General features: G+C 51.6%; 1 protein-coding gene and 1 long non-coding RNA gene across 5 annotated transcripts; one reads left to right on the forward strand and one right to left on the reverse strand.

The window, feature by feature from the left end:
• Positions 1-1,176: 1,176 nt before the first annotated feature.
• Positions 1,177-10,402, reverse strand: TMEM39B (transmembrane protein 39B). 4 transcript variants are annotated; one of them, XM_037379217.1, is made up of 9 exons: positions 10,288-10,402; positions 7,753-7,961; positions 5,658-5,877; positions 5,277-5,360; positions 4,450-4,603; positions 3,505-3,841; positions 2,507-2,694; positions 1,921-2,041; positions 1,177-1,553 (listed from the first exon to the last, which is right to left on the reverse strand). In XM_037379217.1, exons 6-9 carry the CDS (start codon positions 3,832-3,834, stop codon positions 1,317-1,319), a joined length of 876 nt encoding a protein of 291 aa, XP_037235114.1. In that variant the 5' UTR covers positions 3,835-3,841; positions 4,450-4,603; positions 5,277-5,360; positions 5,658-5,877; positions 7,753-7,961; positions 10,288-10,402; the 3' UTR covers positions 1,177-1,316. The 4 variants fall into 4 exon arrangements, with proteins under 4 accessions (XP_037235114.1, XP_037235117.1, XP_037235115.1 ...); XM_037379220.1 differs by having other exon boundaries at positions 4,446-4,603; XM_037379218.1 differs by lacking the exon at positions 10,288-10,402 and adding an exon at positions 9,872-9,934.
• On the forward strand, positions 9,204-14,184 carry LOC119144211. The gene is made up of 2 exons (XR_005102995.1): positions 9,204-9,280; positions 10,309-14,184. It is a non-coding gene; the product is annotated as an uncharacterized LOC119144211 (long non-coding RNA).
• The last annotated feature ends 667 nt before the right edge of the window (positions 14,185-14,851 follow it).

The following is a 14,851-nucleotide window of genomic DNA, read 5'->3' on the forward strand; positions in this document are numbered from 1 at the left end:
AGCGGCGGCGCTGCCGGGGCTGGACCGGGAGCGGGGCTGGGAGCGGGGCTGGACCGGGAGCGGGAGCGGAGCTGGGAACGGTGCCGGGAGCAGGACCGGGACCTGGGCTGGATCGGGAGCGGGGCTGGGGCCGGGACCGGGAGCGGGAGCAGGAGCTGGAGCGGGAGCGGGGCTGGGACCGGGACCGGGGCCGGGACCGGGGCCGGGACCGGGAGCGGGGCCGGGAGCGGGAGCAGGAGCTGGAGCGGGGCTGGACCGGGAGCGGGGCCGGGAGCAGGAGAGGGAGCGGGGCCGGGGCTGGGAACGGGAGTGGGACCGGGGCTGGACCGGGACCGGAACTGGGGACGGACCGGGACCAGCACCAGGAGCTGGACCGGGAGCGGGAGCAGGAGCGGGGCTGGACCGGGACCAGGAGCGGGAGCGGGGCTGCGCGCTGCGGGCGCCCCCTGGCGGCGGCGGGGCCTTGGCGGAACAAAGGCCGCATCCGGCACCGGCGGCGACCGGGAGCCCCAACCACCGGCCGGGCCCCGGGCACGGCCGCAGCCCCCGGCAGCAGGGACGGCCCCGCTGCCCCCCAGCCGCGAGGCACCCGGGTGCTGCGCTGTGCCCCTTCCTCCCCCTCCTCCTCGCCCCGGTGATGTCACCCCGCTCATGTCACCCCGCTCCCCCTCCCGGGCCCAGCCCCGGGCAGACCTGACCGGCAGGTTGGTCGGGAGCTGCGGCAACGGGGTGTGTGTGTGGGTGGGACCACCCAACCCACTGCGACAGGGCAGGTGAGAACAGCCAAAGCCCCCGTCCCCATCCCCCTCCCCGGTGGGTCCGCTCGCTTGCCGCTGCGGACCCTCAGCCCTTCACCTGTGCGGCTGCACGCAGCTGGCTGCAGTTTTGGCACAGCAATTAAACCCTCACATTTTAATGAAAGGCAGCTGGAGAGTTTGGGGGGGTCGCAGGTTCCTCTGGGATCCTTGGAAAAGCCAGGTGAGGGTTCACCCCCCTCCCAAGGAACCTGGGCTGGAAGCTGTGAGCTTCTCCGGACCTGTAATTCTCATCCTCCCACTCAGCGCCAGCACGAGTGTTGGAACGAAGCACCATTGTTAATAAATCACTCCTCTCAAACACAAACAGAAGGAGGCCTTCTCGGGGGATTTTACCAGACAACAAACACGCAAACAACTGTTGGGAGTAAAAAAATATGTTTTTTCCTTTTAATTACATCAGTTATCAAAGAAAAAAAAGCAGTGGTAACAAAAATACAAAGCTCTGAGGGTTTCTTGTTTTGTTTGTTTTGTAATAAGCTGAGCATCAGTGCAATTGTTTTAATTTAACTTCTGCTCTGAGTCTCTGCTGGCAGAGTATGAGTAGGCTTTGCCCAGCACCAGACGGTCACGCAGCAGCTTGAAGAAGGCGTAGTAATTGCTGAAGAGGATCAGAGCCAGCGAGATAGTCTGGTGCCACTTCTCTGACGAAATCAGCGAGTAAAGCTGGTAGAAGATGACGGCTCCTTCCAGCAGAATCAGGATGTTGAGGATTCTCAGTGGTTTGCTGAAAAAGAACTGTAGGAGAGACCACAATAAGTCACCGAGGAAGGTCAGACAGACCCTTTGGGATGTGTGAGGCAGAGGTCTACGACAATTCCTCTGGGATTCCCCTCTGGAGACGCAACATTTACCCATGAAGGGCTCCAGACAGAGCCCCGATTTGCAGGGGCCAGAGTCGCCCTTCTGGCAGCACCGACGGGAGATGTGGGACTAACATGAAATGCCGTGCCAAAGCCCACTTGTCCCACCACCCTGGAACACCCCGTGGGCAGCTATCCTGCTCGGAGCGCCAGCTCACGCAGCCCGAGGCGTTCAGGACAAGGGGACCGTGCCCCTGCCGAGCCACCACACCTCGGTCCCCAGAAAGGAGGCGCGATCTTACGTGAAAACGGAAGTGCGAGACGTCCGAGGGCACTGCCACGTTGTAATGACCCACAGCTTTGTACACGTTCTTGCTGTGTTTCACTAACACTCCCTGTGGCCACATGCACTCCTCTGTCCACCTGCAGGGAACGAGCAGAGAGCCCTTATTTCTATCTCCACAGCTGAAGGGGGGGGGTGTGTCTGCTGCCTTCCCACCATCAGCCGGGATAACGCCCGCGCTATTTCCGCAGCGTTGGCCTGCCATCATTTACCGGGGCAGAATCTGGCCTGCTGAGGCACGTAACTACGGCAGTGACAAACGGCAGCTACCTGTGCCCAGAAACAGCAGGCATCTCGCTAAAAATCGTATCTGCTTGCTGCGCTTGGAAGTGGACAGTACAGATAGCGTCTGCGCGCTGTCAGATGTGTCAGCCGACAACTCTGCTTTCGTTTTTCTTTCTCTCTCTCTTTTTTTTTTTTAAGCAACAGAAGGAGGACAAAAGATAGCTGGAAAGCTGAGCTCCCCCATCCAGCCTCTGCTCACGCCAACAGGCATGCCAACTAAGAGAAAACTCCAGCCCTAGCCCCAGGAGAGAGTTCCTTACTGATGCTGCAGCACATTGGAGCAGAGGGCTGGATCGACCTTCTGCCAGCAGCCCAGGTGTGCGGCGGCTTTATGGAGCAAGTCACAGTAGCGCGCGGGTAAGAGGTACTGCATCAGGATCACAGACGTACTGATGGAAACCAGAAGGAAGAGCTCACACGACCAGCGTTTGTCATAGTACTGAGTGTTCTGTGAGGGGGACAAGAAGAACGTGTGACAACGTGTTTGGACAGCCTCACCTAACAAAGCCATCAAAACACAAATCACTCAGGCAGGTAAAACAAGGGCTTTTTCACGGAGCTGTTCATCTGGCTTGAAAAAGAAGCGCCCACATAGGACGGCTGCTGTACAACTCCTGAACACGCCACAGCGAAACATTTATGGTATCATCACCCACCGCCAAAAAGAGGGAGATAGTTCCTGATGCTCCCCCAGCTCAGCAGACAATGGGTGGGAGCACCAGCCCCTCAGGGGAAGGGGACTTGGGCTCACCCCCGAGGTCTGACATATTTACTACGTTATTCTCACTGTGAAACATATTAGGAACTTCAATAAAACAGCTAAGAAACCTAGCAAGGTTCTTTTATTAAGGTCTGCCTCCCCTATTAAGGTCAATCCCCTTGTCCTGGAGCCCCGTCCTCACAGAAGGTCAGCGTGCGAAGGACTGGCTGGCCTGGAGTCCTTCTAGCTTCACGGGGAGGCAGGAGGAAGGCACCGCTCCCTAACAGATGGATGCACACCCTCATGACAGAACACACCTCATCAGGACAATACTATCCTCTGTTTTCTGGAGCTTAAGCACAGCTAAACCTGGTGGGTTTTACTTCTTGCTTTTCACAAAGCTTCTGTGAACGGGTTTGTGACAGCCGACCAGCCCTCCGACTAACCTTGCCCACGCTCCAGTGAAGCAAAAAGCGAGAAGCAGACCTCCTCCACAACCCAGAGCTCACCTCCCCGCAGTCCTCCCCATCTGCAAGAGCCATGACGGCCCTTGCTCACCTTCACAAACCAGACCGGCACAAAGGCCACGTAGTAGGCACTGAGCATGGAGCTCACCAGCACCTCTTTCATCCGCCAGTTAAAGTCCATTTTCAGGTATTCCACCTCATTGCGGATGAGATCTGGGGAGAGGCAGCAGGCGTGAGTGGGCATGGCTTCCATGCCGTACATCTGTCGAGTGTGCTGCTTCCAGGTTTCCTTTAGGACAGTCAGGTAGTCCCGGCCCCTGGAGTTCACCTCGCCGGTCTCTCTGGGACCGATGTTGGCCACCTGGGAGAAGAGGCCTGTCTTCCGAAAGTCACAGTTCAGCTGAAGGAAGGGAATGTACATGCCAAACCTGGAGCAGCAAAGTGCAGAAAGGAGGTTACTTCCCTACGAGCTCCCCATGAAACGCCTGGCAGCGCTGTGTTCACATCCCCCTCCTAAATGGCATCTAGTACCTACATAAGCTCCAGGAAAGAGCTTCACCAGTCTGATCTCAAACACAAGCCCCACGTCTCGGATCTTTATGAGATGCTTTCTCCTGCATCTACCAGAAAGAAGGGAGCTACTTCCACTACTGGAAATAGAACTGGCTTCCTTTCGTTAGTTAACGTGAAGCAGGGAAGCTGTTTGATTCACTCCACCTGGCAGAGGCACCTAAGAACTAAGGTAAACCGAAGACACGGGTTCTCTCAATACCATGAGAAAAGCATACAATCCTTTTCAGAGAACACCAGAAATCTAGTAATTAATGCTTTCATTAAAGCTGAAATATAGGTAAATTAAAGATATGCCCTGCCACCGAGAAGAAATGTGACGCAGCAAGAGGGAAAAGGGTAGTTTAAGTTCTGTTACCAGGTAATTGAGTGTTTATTTACTTTCAGGTTTCATTTCAACTGAGCAACACTCGCTGCAGGGAAGCAACATTAGAAATCACACACAAGTGACAGAAGAGATACTTACGGTAACACAGGAACAGGAGATTAAGGAAAGAGTAGGTTCTGAAAAGGTGAATTATTGATCGACACAAACTCCAGCCTGTGCCAGTGAGAACAGCAAACCGAGTGATCACGAGGAAAATAGAGCGTGGCAGGGAGACTTTGCCACTCTGTGAAGCCTGTGGGAAGAGAAGAGAGAGCTGGGCAGAGGGGAGACCAATTCACTCTTCCTACAGGGAGCAAACGGCAAATGAGCAGCACTCAATCTGTAAAATCAACTCCATACGCATGAAGGAAGAGCTAGTGAAAGGCTCTGTTGGACTGCCACCAGGAAGGGGAGGCCTTCTTGTAGCTGGGAGTCTGGACTCTCCAAATCCCAGGGCCCCATTCCTCAAGCTGGAGTGAGGAGAGCTCTCAGGGTTTCTTGTAAAGGTCTGGGAGTTATCGGGGTGACCAGCCTACTCTCCTGGACCTGCTCCCCGCAGAAAGCTTCCGCAGTCAGCAGAAAGCAACCTACACCAGCTCCTCCTTGCAAGAAAGCTCAAGTAATTAAGAGAACGGGAGAAGAGCCAAATACTGTTCTTTGCAAGAAAGCAAAGCAGAATTACTACAGTCTAGTTGAGACAGTAATTCAGAAACAATCACAGAAGGACAGAGTCACAAGCAACGGTTTGAGGTGCTCGTTTCTGGTCTACGTTCTTCCCGTTAGAAACCGTGCCTAGGTTTTTGACTTGGCCATAGCACAAGTTCTTTAGAAAGGGGCAAAAGAGTCTGGAACTGCAGAAGGGACACACGGCTTTACATTTTGCCTGAGAGGAAAGAACGGTTCTGAGATCTGCTTGGGGACTTTACCTCCTTCACAATAGCACCGATCAGCCGGCGTGCCAGGACGATTGTTGTCACTGTCAGCACGTTGAAGTCAATAAGATGAAAGTTCTGCGGTGACAAAAACAAAATGATTCCACTTTCCATCAGGCAGCAGAAACCCACATTCACCAGAGAAGCTCCCAAGTTACTCTCTTCTCCTCGGACTCTCTCTTCCAAGACCAGAAAGAGAATGCCAAGCAGACAGCCAGTGCCCAAAATTCGCCAAATAACAGTCACGTGAGCAACCCTCCAGGGCTGCAGAGTCACATGTGGTTTGCATCAAACATATATAGAAAATTTTATGTCTAACAACCCAAGAGACAGTCTGTGAGTATCAGCGGACAGCAGCTGTCCTTTGGTGCTTACCAATGACGTGTGCGAAGGCGGATGGGAGGGTGGGTACCACCACACAGTTTTGTAGATGTTGATGTAGTGGACAAACAGAGCAACGAGATGACAGAAGAAGAGCTGGAGTTCAAACAGCACACTCCTCTCCACAGGCAGCTCTGGGATCTTACAGTGCCGGAGGGGGACGACTGTCTGAGTTGCCAACGGTGGGCTGGAAAGGCCTGTACCTGAACCGCTCCTACCAAGGAAAACCAAAAGCCTGCAGTCACTTCCCTGAGATAAACACAGCGCTGCCCTCCAGCCCAGTTGGTGGCCTAATACTGACTGAGAAACCTAAGCTGACTGTCACGGTCAATGGCTGCCACAAACCAGAAGTGCCAACACCCTGAAGATGGCTAGAACGCCTGCTACAGGCAGATGTGAGCAGGAATTTGCCCAGCGAAAGGCAGATTTGGAACCAGGCCAGCCTACAGCACCAGGTCATTCGATATTAAATCCCTTGCGTTGAGTCAGGTTCAAAAGCTGTGGCTGTGTTATGCTATTCAAGGGGCAACCAGTGGCCCTCTTAATTAATTGGAAGCTTTTAGGCCTCCAGTTGCTATTTAGATTTCTAAGAGCGCTTGAACATGAAATACAGAGCAATTAAACACAAGCCCTTTCTCATTCTTCAACTTCTATTCAACGGTGGAGGAAAAACAAGTTTAGTCAGAGGTGTGTACTCCTGTGTGAGCACGCACACAATCCCAGACAGCAAACCTTTTAATCAAAGGGAAGGGAATTAATATATACTAGATATATCTCCCCTGATTTGCAATCTCTAAATAACAACAGTCAAGGAATCTGGGTGTGGGTTTCAAAGGAATTACAGAGCACAAACTCCTATTGAAAATCCCAAAATGAAACCACAAAAGTCTCCCGAGTGTGACTGCAGAAAGACTTCTAGCCTAGGGGTGGACACAGGTGGATCAGTCCGTGCTTTTTAAAACAGAAGGCTGGCAGCCTAAAACAAGGCCATGCGTGAGGGAAAAGCTTTAGGAACCCAAGCTGTCTCTCCAAAAGCCCCAGATTCCCAAGCTGACAAGACTGATTCACCTCCTCGGGATTGATACATCCACCAATAAACTCCGCTCCTGTACACAGAGCAAGAGTTCCTGTTCTGGTCCTCCAGAAAAGGGCTTTAAATATAAATACAAAGCCTTTTCTGCTTTGAGCAGACACAGGAAATCTAAGGGTGTCCTTGCAAGAGCAGCAACAAGGCTCTCATATCCATAAAGCACTTTGGGACTCCTCAGCCTGGACTGCCATGTAGTGACGGGTATCAGAGGGTACGGCTCCGGAGAAAAATCATTAGGGGGAAAGTGGGGCATGGACTTGTACTGCCTTAGCTACTGGTGGTAAGGGCCTATATGCGTGCTCTCACAGCAAAGTATGTACAAGGTGGATTGCTCCACCTTCTGTGGCCTTGCAATAACTTGTTTGAATAACTGTATCCCTGTAAATTTCTTGGCCTAGGGCTGTAAGCAGGGAGTATGTTAAGACAGATCTAACATTTTCTTTGCAGAGAGTTCATAAGGCACCTCCTGTTACGCATTGCTGTCGGTGCTCTGCTTCTCCTTCCTCTTCTCTACCTCAGTCGCAGAAATGCAACCAGCCAGCTAGGCTAGAACCCGGAAAAAAACCACAACCAAACTCACAGCCTACACAACACCTGACCTAGCTAAACTCTACCCCAGAAATGCCTCACCTGACATAAACTTCAGGGCACAGGAGATGTAGAAGCTGAACCCCAGAGTCAGGCTTTGGATAAAAATTTGTCTCTACTCTTGCTTTCCACTAAATGGTCACTAAAAGCTTTTAACGCTCCTGGAAGTCTGTCACAGTCTGCTAAAGCATTTAACAGTCTCAGGCAAATTAGAACCCACCTATCCCCACTACATGTGGCATGGACACTGCCACATACAGAAAAAGGATTTCAGCTAGACACTGGGAATTAACAAACTGCTGAGCCACTGGAAAACCAGCAGTGTGTGAGATGGGGAGATACAGGTGGCCTCACACCCGCCTCGGAGAGGAGCAGCTGGCTAGATGTGAAGACGTGGAGAGCCAAACGTACCTGGTGCGTGAGCGCACACCCGTGACGGAGGAGCTCGTGGAATGGCCGGAGCCGCCAGCGGCCCCAGGTTCACAGAGGGGATTTCGGCAGTAGGAGGTACGGTTAGGACCCCGCCTTCCCCCTGCCATAACAACAGAGGGTGCGAAGGCCTGTTCTTCAAGGTGGCTTCTCTGCTGTTCACTGCGTGATTATGTCTTCAGTCCTTAAAACTGAAAGGAAAAGATTTATCATTTAAGGCTCATCCTGCTTACCACACCCTGGTGACCGGCAGTAACCTATCGCTCCCTCTGCCAGCTTGCAGCACAAAGCAGAATAATGCAACTTTGCTCAGCCCTTTTCTCTATCTCTTGTATTTGCCAGAGGCTATAGATGCGGCCCCAGATAGCCCCTGACGCTCCTAGGACATGCAGCAGCTTGTTAAGGTACTGCAAATTCATCGAGAGTTTAAAGCCTAACGTATGCAGACTTCCACGGGAGCAGGAAGAAGCTTTTCAGGCCTCCCTCCCAACCCAAGGCAGTTTACAAAGAATTTAATCTGCCTTGCTGTGGTGTTATCCCTGTTTTACAGGCAGAGCGATACACTTACCGAGATGCTAAACACTTCGCTCAAAGGATTCGGTAAATTGGGGATATTACCTAAGTCCCCTTTTGCCCAATTTTGTGCCGGAATCAAAGATTCACAGCTCTTTTAAAGGGACGCTGCAAAAGCGCACAAGAGGCCTTCTTTTTTTTTTTTTTCTCCTTTAAGACAGGGAAAAAGAAGCATTTTTAGGATATTTGTTGTTGCTGTATGTTTGCATGACACAGAGCTCAAGAGGACGTTAGCCCAAAGTTAGCTTTTCTAGAGCTTGCTTGCCACAGTGTAAACTATAACACGAATACCAAGGTTTTAAAAACCTTCTCTGAATCCTGTTAAACTTTAGAGGAATCTACACAACTTAGAGGAACGACAGGGTGATGACATGCCATTTACTAGAAGCGCAATCTGAGCTGTGAAGGATCTCGGATCAGTTCGTATCAATTGCTTAACATTTTCTGATCACTAATTTCCAGTTTGCATCACGGAGCAATCAGCATCTAGAGTAAAAAAAATAAATTGCTTAAGGCTTAAGAGACTGTGCTTAAAGAAGTTTTAAAGCTTATGCTGAGCTCCGGAGTCCTCCAGCAAACTGCTGCACTAGCGCCAAAGAAAGAGGGACAGGGAGCAAGGGGGCTGCACCCACAAAAAGCAAAGATACCCCAAAGATGGGTGCTATCACATGGGCCAGTGGGGCACAGCGGTGGCTGCAGCACTGGAGGAACTGGTGGGGACAGAGCAAAGGGCAGAAAGCCCAGTATGTGTCACGGCACACGGAGCCCTTGTGACACAGAGGTGCTGGCAAACAGGGCAGGCTGTGCATGGGGGGCCCCCCCAGGGTACGACACGGGCTGTGTTGGGGGCACCAGACGGGCAGGACTTTGGAGGGAGGCGAAGGCAGCGGGTTTGAGCCCAGGACACCAGGAGAAGAGAGTCTGACAGGGAAAAGTGGTAGGATGCAAGTGTCGGGGCCGGGAAGAGAGCAGGGGAGCAGAGCCGGGAGCTGCAGGAGCTCCGAGGGGGGCTCTGATGGAGCAGGGGCGGCTGTGGGGGCGCAGGCCAGGGGCTATGGGGTCTGCAGAGGCGCTGGCAGGAGCCACAGACCCTTCAGGGGCGCAGGCACAGGCTACAGGGGACAACTGGGGATTCCGGGGGCACAAGTGGCGACTGTGTGGGGGCCGCAGGGCCTCGGGGGGGGCAACAGGGTAACGGGGGCTATAAAGGCCCCTGGGGCGCAGGCCGGGGCTGCGGTGGAGCTGTGGGAGCTCCGGGGGCGCCGAGCCCCAGCAGAGCACCGGGGGGCTCTGGAGACCCCACCGGGGGTCCGAGAGAGCGGCGGGGGCACACGAGGGGCTGGGGGCCGGGGGTCCGGGCCAGGCCGCGGCGCGGAGCCGCCCCCCTCAGGGCGGCGGGCGGGGCCAGCTGCAGGCTCCCCGGCGGCCGCTCGGCCCTCTCCCCCCTCCCCTCCCCCGCCCGCCCCTCGCCACCGTCCCGCCGCCAGCCCCGGGGCCCGGCTCCGTCCCGCCGCTCGGCCGCCCTCACCCATCTCCGGCCGCCGCTCCGCCTGGCGCCGGGCACAATATGGCGGGCGGGGCCGGCGGCGCGATGGCGGCCGGTAGCGGCCAAACCTCCTGCGCGCCGCCCGGCCCCGCCCCGCCCCCGCCGGCCCCGCCCCCGCGTTTCGAGGCTGCCCCCCCCCGGGTACCCCCCCTGGGGCACAGCACCCCCACCCCCATCAACGCCGCAACAGGGAGAGAAGCAAGGGGAAAACCTGATGCCGTTGAAACCCCACACCCCAAATTAAAAATAAATAATAATAAAAAAAAATTCAATGCCAGGCCTTTATTACAGGGAATGACTAATCACTTTCAACATCTGTCGGATGCTTCTCGCTAAATACCAGCTGCAGAAGGGCTTGCCAGTTTTCCTAGACAAGTTATTTTAACGCCGTGATTCACCTTGATACGTTTTCCCCGCAGCATCCTTCCTCCATCCCCTCCGCTCGTGGGTGTCGGTACGGATGGCGCATTACACAATCCCAGATCCAACCTGCCTGGGCTGGAGGCAAAGCTGTCTCCGAAATGGATGAACCTTCACAGGGCTGATCTTTCCATTTCCTACGTCGGGCAGGAGCCATCAAAACCCAGGAGCATCCGGGCACCTGCGGCTTTAACAGTCTTCCAGCAATAACAACAGAGGTAACAGGTGGGATGTAGTGATGTCAAGTTAAAAACAGGTTTGTGGAACACCATGTAGAAGCCTTTGGTTGCATTTTGGCCTAAAACCAGTGGTAAAAGTAATAGCTTCATCAGAAAACTTTCTATTTCACAAGAGTTACTGCTCTCCAGCGAGGCTCCGGTGTCCCAACGCTCAGCCGGAGCTGGCAGGTTCCTCCCGCTCATCCACAGCAAAGCCAACAGCATCTTCACCAGGTTCCTTTATCAGCTCGTTGGAGATTCATCCCGCTTTGCAAAAGGAGCAAAACGAGTGTGGAAACAAACATTTCTATTAAAACATATGGTAACGATGGAAGGCTCGACTGAGCAGCAAGAGCCAAGGTTTCTGTTCTGTGCTCACAGGAACGGAGCTTCCCGAGTCGAGAAAGAGGAGGAACATCCACATTCGAGATGGGAATTCCCACGGGCCCTGACTAACCTGCAGGAATTCCTCCCCCTCAAAGCTTACAAATGGGGCACGTGTCCAACATCTCATCCGAGACGCTATAGGTTTATCAACGAAAGAAGAATTTCCCCCAGCCCTGCCTTCCTCCCCAAAAGCACCACATGTACTTGCTCCTCGCAGCCCAGCCAGGAGCCGTGCGAGCGGCAGTGTCTCTTTTCCCCTGCGTCTCCCAGCAGACAGGGCACAGCTGGTCTCCTCTCCGCTGGGATCGCTTGGAGGGTCTATCGGAGACTGCAGGACCCCCCCCAGCCCCAGCGTTCTTTAGGAGAGCAGCAGCAAGGGAAGACGCATACGTTTAAACTGTTTCTCTTGGCTCTGTTCGTGATAGATGCTCTCATACAAATTTAAAAACTCATTCTGTACAAAAAGAATCATCTGCTGTAACAGCCGAATGGGGAATCCAGCTGTGCACTTAAACAACTTCCCAAATACGGCATTTTACAGAGGGTCACATCAAGGTAACGTTTTAGTCTTACTGGAAGTGTTTGAAATGAAACATAAAAACACCATAGGTTAAGTTGTAAAGCTTGTAGCTACTTGCTTGGTTTAATAATCTGAACAGCAACTTGAAACCAGGGGTGAGGAATGGGCAGGGTAGGACAGTCTCCTGCCAGGAAAAGCTGCTGGGGACATCTCTGCAATACCAGCTGGAGCATTTTTCCTACAAGCTCCGTTTCACACTCCTGTTGCTGTCCAAGCTACTACGGGCCGCTACGCATGGCGAGACCTCACCGAGGAGGTGTAAAGTCCAGGTCTGTACCAGCTCCAAGCAGGGTCAGCCTGAATATTTATAGCAAAGGGCTGGACCAGAGGCTGAAGCAGCTGCGGCCACTCGGAGCAAGGGCCGGAGCAATGGGGCTGCTGAGGCACGGAGTGCTCTGCAGCAGGAGGATGTTTCTAGAGCCAGGCTTCTCTTGGGAGAAACGGTATTGTTGGGGAAACACTTCCACAGAGGAGACGTGACTGCTGCTGTACATCACACTGTGCAGGACAATATGTTCTTTACCAAAATCCTACAAATAAGATAATGTGGGTTAGCCCTTTGGGGGAAATCAGGAGATGAAAGGTCAGTGGCGCTTGCGAGCGCACAGCCAGCAGAATACTACCTCCAGTGGCTACGTGTCAGCAGAAAAGGGAAGGTTATTTAGGTGACTCAGACTTCAAGTACTCAAAGGAATCTCTACCCCTCACAAATTTCAGCGAGCCCTGTGTCACCCCTGGAACGTCTGGCTAATTAGAGCATCTTTGAGAGACGTATCTGACGCTGATGGCTATTTTGGGATCTCAAATTAGCTTTTGCAACACTCTAGGCTAAAATCTGAATATACTAACGCTATGAGAGGGAAGAAGATGTTTGATGCAGGGCATGTTTTCAAAATACTTTTAGCATATACAGTTATTTCAATATATTAAGATTTACATTCCTCCATAACATTAAAATCTTTCACATAACCATGCAACAAATGCAACGCACAAGCAAGCTGTATTACTCCAAAGGCAGTGTCATAAGATCCGCTTCTACTGGTAAAAACCTGCATCATAATAGATGATCTCTATCAAATCTTTTCCACTTGATATAAAAGCTGTGCCTATTAAGAAAGAAATGGGAAAGATTGGTATAAGACCATATAAATTGATGTTCCAATTACATTGTAAATGAAGATGCATTCAATAAACAGGCCACAAATCCAGACACGCTATGAGTTCCCCTAGCAGAAAACTACGGATCCAATTTTCAAGTTATAGTCAAAGAACCGAGGCTAATCTCACGCTCTTGTGGCATTTCCACATATTAGCACTTTCTCGTTCCTCATACTCCTAAGATAAGAGAAGCTCGTTTGGTAGCTTTACAATTCCAAATAAAACAAGACTTATGCCCTTCTATGTCCTACGCCCAGGGCCTTTCTTGAAGCCATTAGACTTCTTCAGCATTGCAAGGGTTTATTTCTTTGTTTTTTTATTTATGGAGCTCAGACTTTCAGTGATCTCCAGATTCGAGAGAAAGTGATTAGCTGTCCCCAAAGGAAACGCTTATGGCTGCTGCCTTTGGGCCTGGAGGGAGATGTGTCCTTGCTGTGTAAGCAGGTCACTCCACCGATGCGTGATAATCTCCTCAACCAAGGTACCACTCGGTTTGCTAGCACTGGTGTGCGTTTTTTAAGGTATTGATTGGAGAACCAGCCACCAGTGGGGCCACAGCAGCCGCCAGAGGGAGCCCTGCTGCTGTGGGTGCTGATCAGCACCCATAGGTGCCAGGGGTCCATCACCCCTGCTGGGGGTCCATCACCCCTCCCGAGGGCTCAGGGCGTTCACTTGCCATGGGTGCTGACCTGCACCCAAAGGTGCCGGGGGTCCATCACCCCTCCCGAGGGCTCAGGGCGTTCACTCGCTGACACCAGGCACGCAGCCCTGCGGGGCTTTGAGCTAAATGTGTTCCAGCCAGGATGGCGCGACCACAGATGGAGCCACGTCAGGCCACAACATCAGACAAAAAGCCATAAAAGACCAGCCAGTGGCCAGATCACATTTCAGAGCCCGTCGATGGGGGTGTGGAAAGGTTAGAACTAGCAAGGTCTAGCTGGGCAGCATCTGGTCTAAAAATCTGTGGTGTATGATTTTAATGCATTATGGACTCATAGAGGAATTCTTATTGAGCCATTCCTTGAGCTGCTCCGTTTCTGGAGCGCTGGGTAACAACTTCGACGCTACTCTGATGCTGAGAGCACTCTCATGAAGGTCAGCACCCCAAATGGGAATCAGCTGCAAGAAACACATCTTACTACATTTTCCTCCTCAAATCCACTTAAAACCTCCTTCTCCGTGGGCTCTCGGTGGGAGAGCTCTACACAGGTACATACTGAAGCCTCCTCCACACCGCGACCTCTGCAAGAGCGTCAGTCGTGCAACTTGCCTTTCGCAAGAGTAATTTATTTGTGCGTCTATAAAGAATGGCTTCAATTTAGCAGCTCAGATGGTGCCGCCCTTCACTTCCCACACAGAACATGTTAGCAGCTTGCAAGGGGTTGCAAAAATAAACAAACTCACCCACTTCGTGTTGCCCCTGCTCATCTTCACCCAAGTGATTCATAGCGATGTACTCTTGACTCCTGCAAATTGAAGACATTTGTGAGTCTCCTTAATGCAAGCACAAATCAAAAGAAAAAAAAAAAAAAGAAAAAAAAAGATTCCTGCATGCAATTACACAGGAAGGAAAACATGCAACTTAAGCTGAGCTTTGAATATTTCACAGTAAATATCAATACTGGGGTCTAAAAAGGGCCATCATTTTACATTTTTAAATAACTGAGCAGAATTTTTTTTTGGCAGTAGCAGGACTATCTATATTCGTTGTCATTTTACATCTTTTGATATTTAAGCTCGCCGATTCCTTTTTGCCCACATTACATTACAGTGCATTTTCAAAGGGCACATTATTAAAGTTATTGCTAATTTATGCAGAAGCATGTTTTTTTTTAAATGTTTATTTTAAACATTTTTTGCAAATTTTTACATTAAACTTAACATCTGAAGAATTGTTTCAATAAAGTTTATGCAAGTTGCCGTCACAGTTTATGTAAAAGAGAAATGTGCTATTAAAATCAGACATTTAGGTTACCTTTTGGGTTTTGCGATGCATGTTAGCTTTACACATCCTGATTCTCCTGCGATAATTTTCCTTTAAAAGGGGGGCAATAGGGTGATCTTTTCATCAAGCAAGACATTATGCCCTGAAAGCTGACTCCAAACCATTGTTGAAAATTCAGTTATTTACACTTTAATAACAATCTACAAATACAACTTTTTGTTTTAAAAGTATTCCCCTCAATCATGCACTGCTAC

Source organism: Falco rusticolus, chromosome 3 (genome assembly GCF_015220075.1).
Source record: "Falco rusticolus isolate bFalRus1 chromosome 3, bFalRus1.pri, whole genome shotgun sequence".
Taxonomy (NCBI): domain Eukaryota; kingdom Metazoa; phylum Chordata; class Aves; order Falconiformes; family Falconidae; genus Falco; species Falco rusticolus.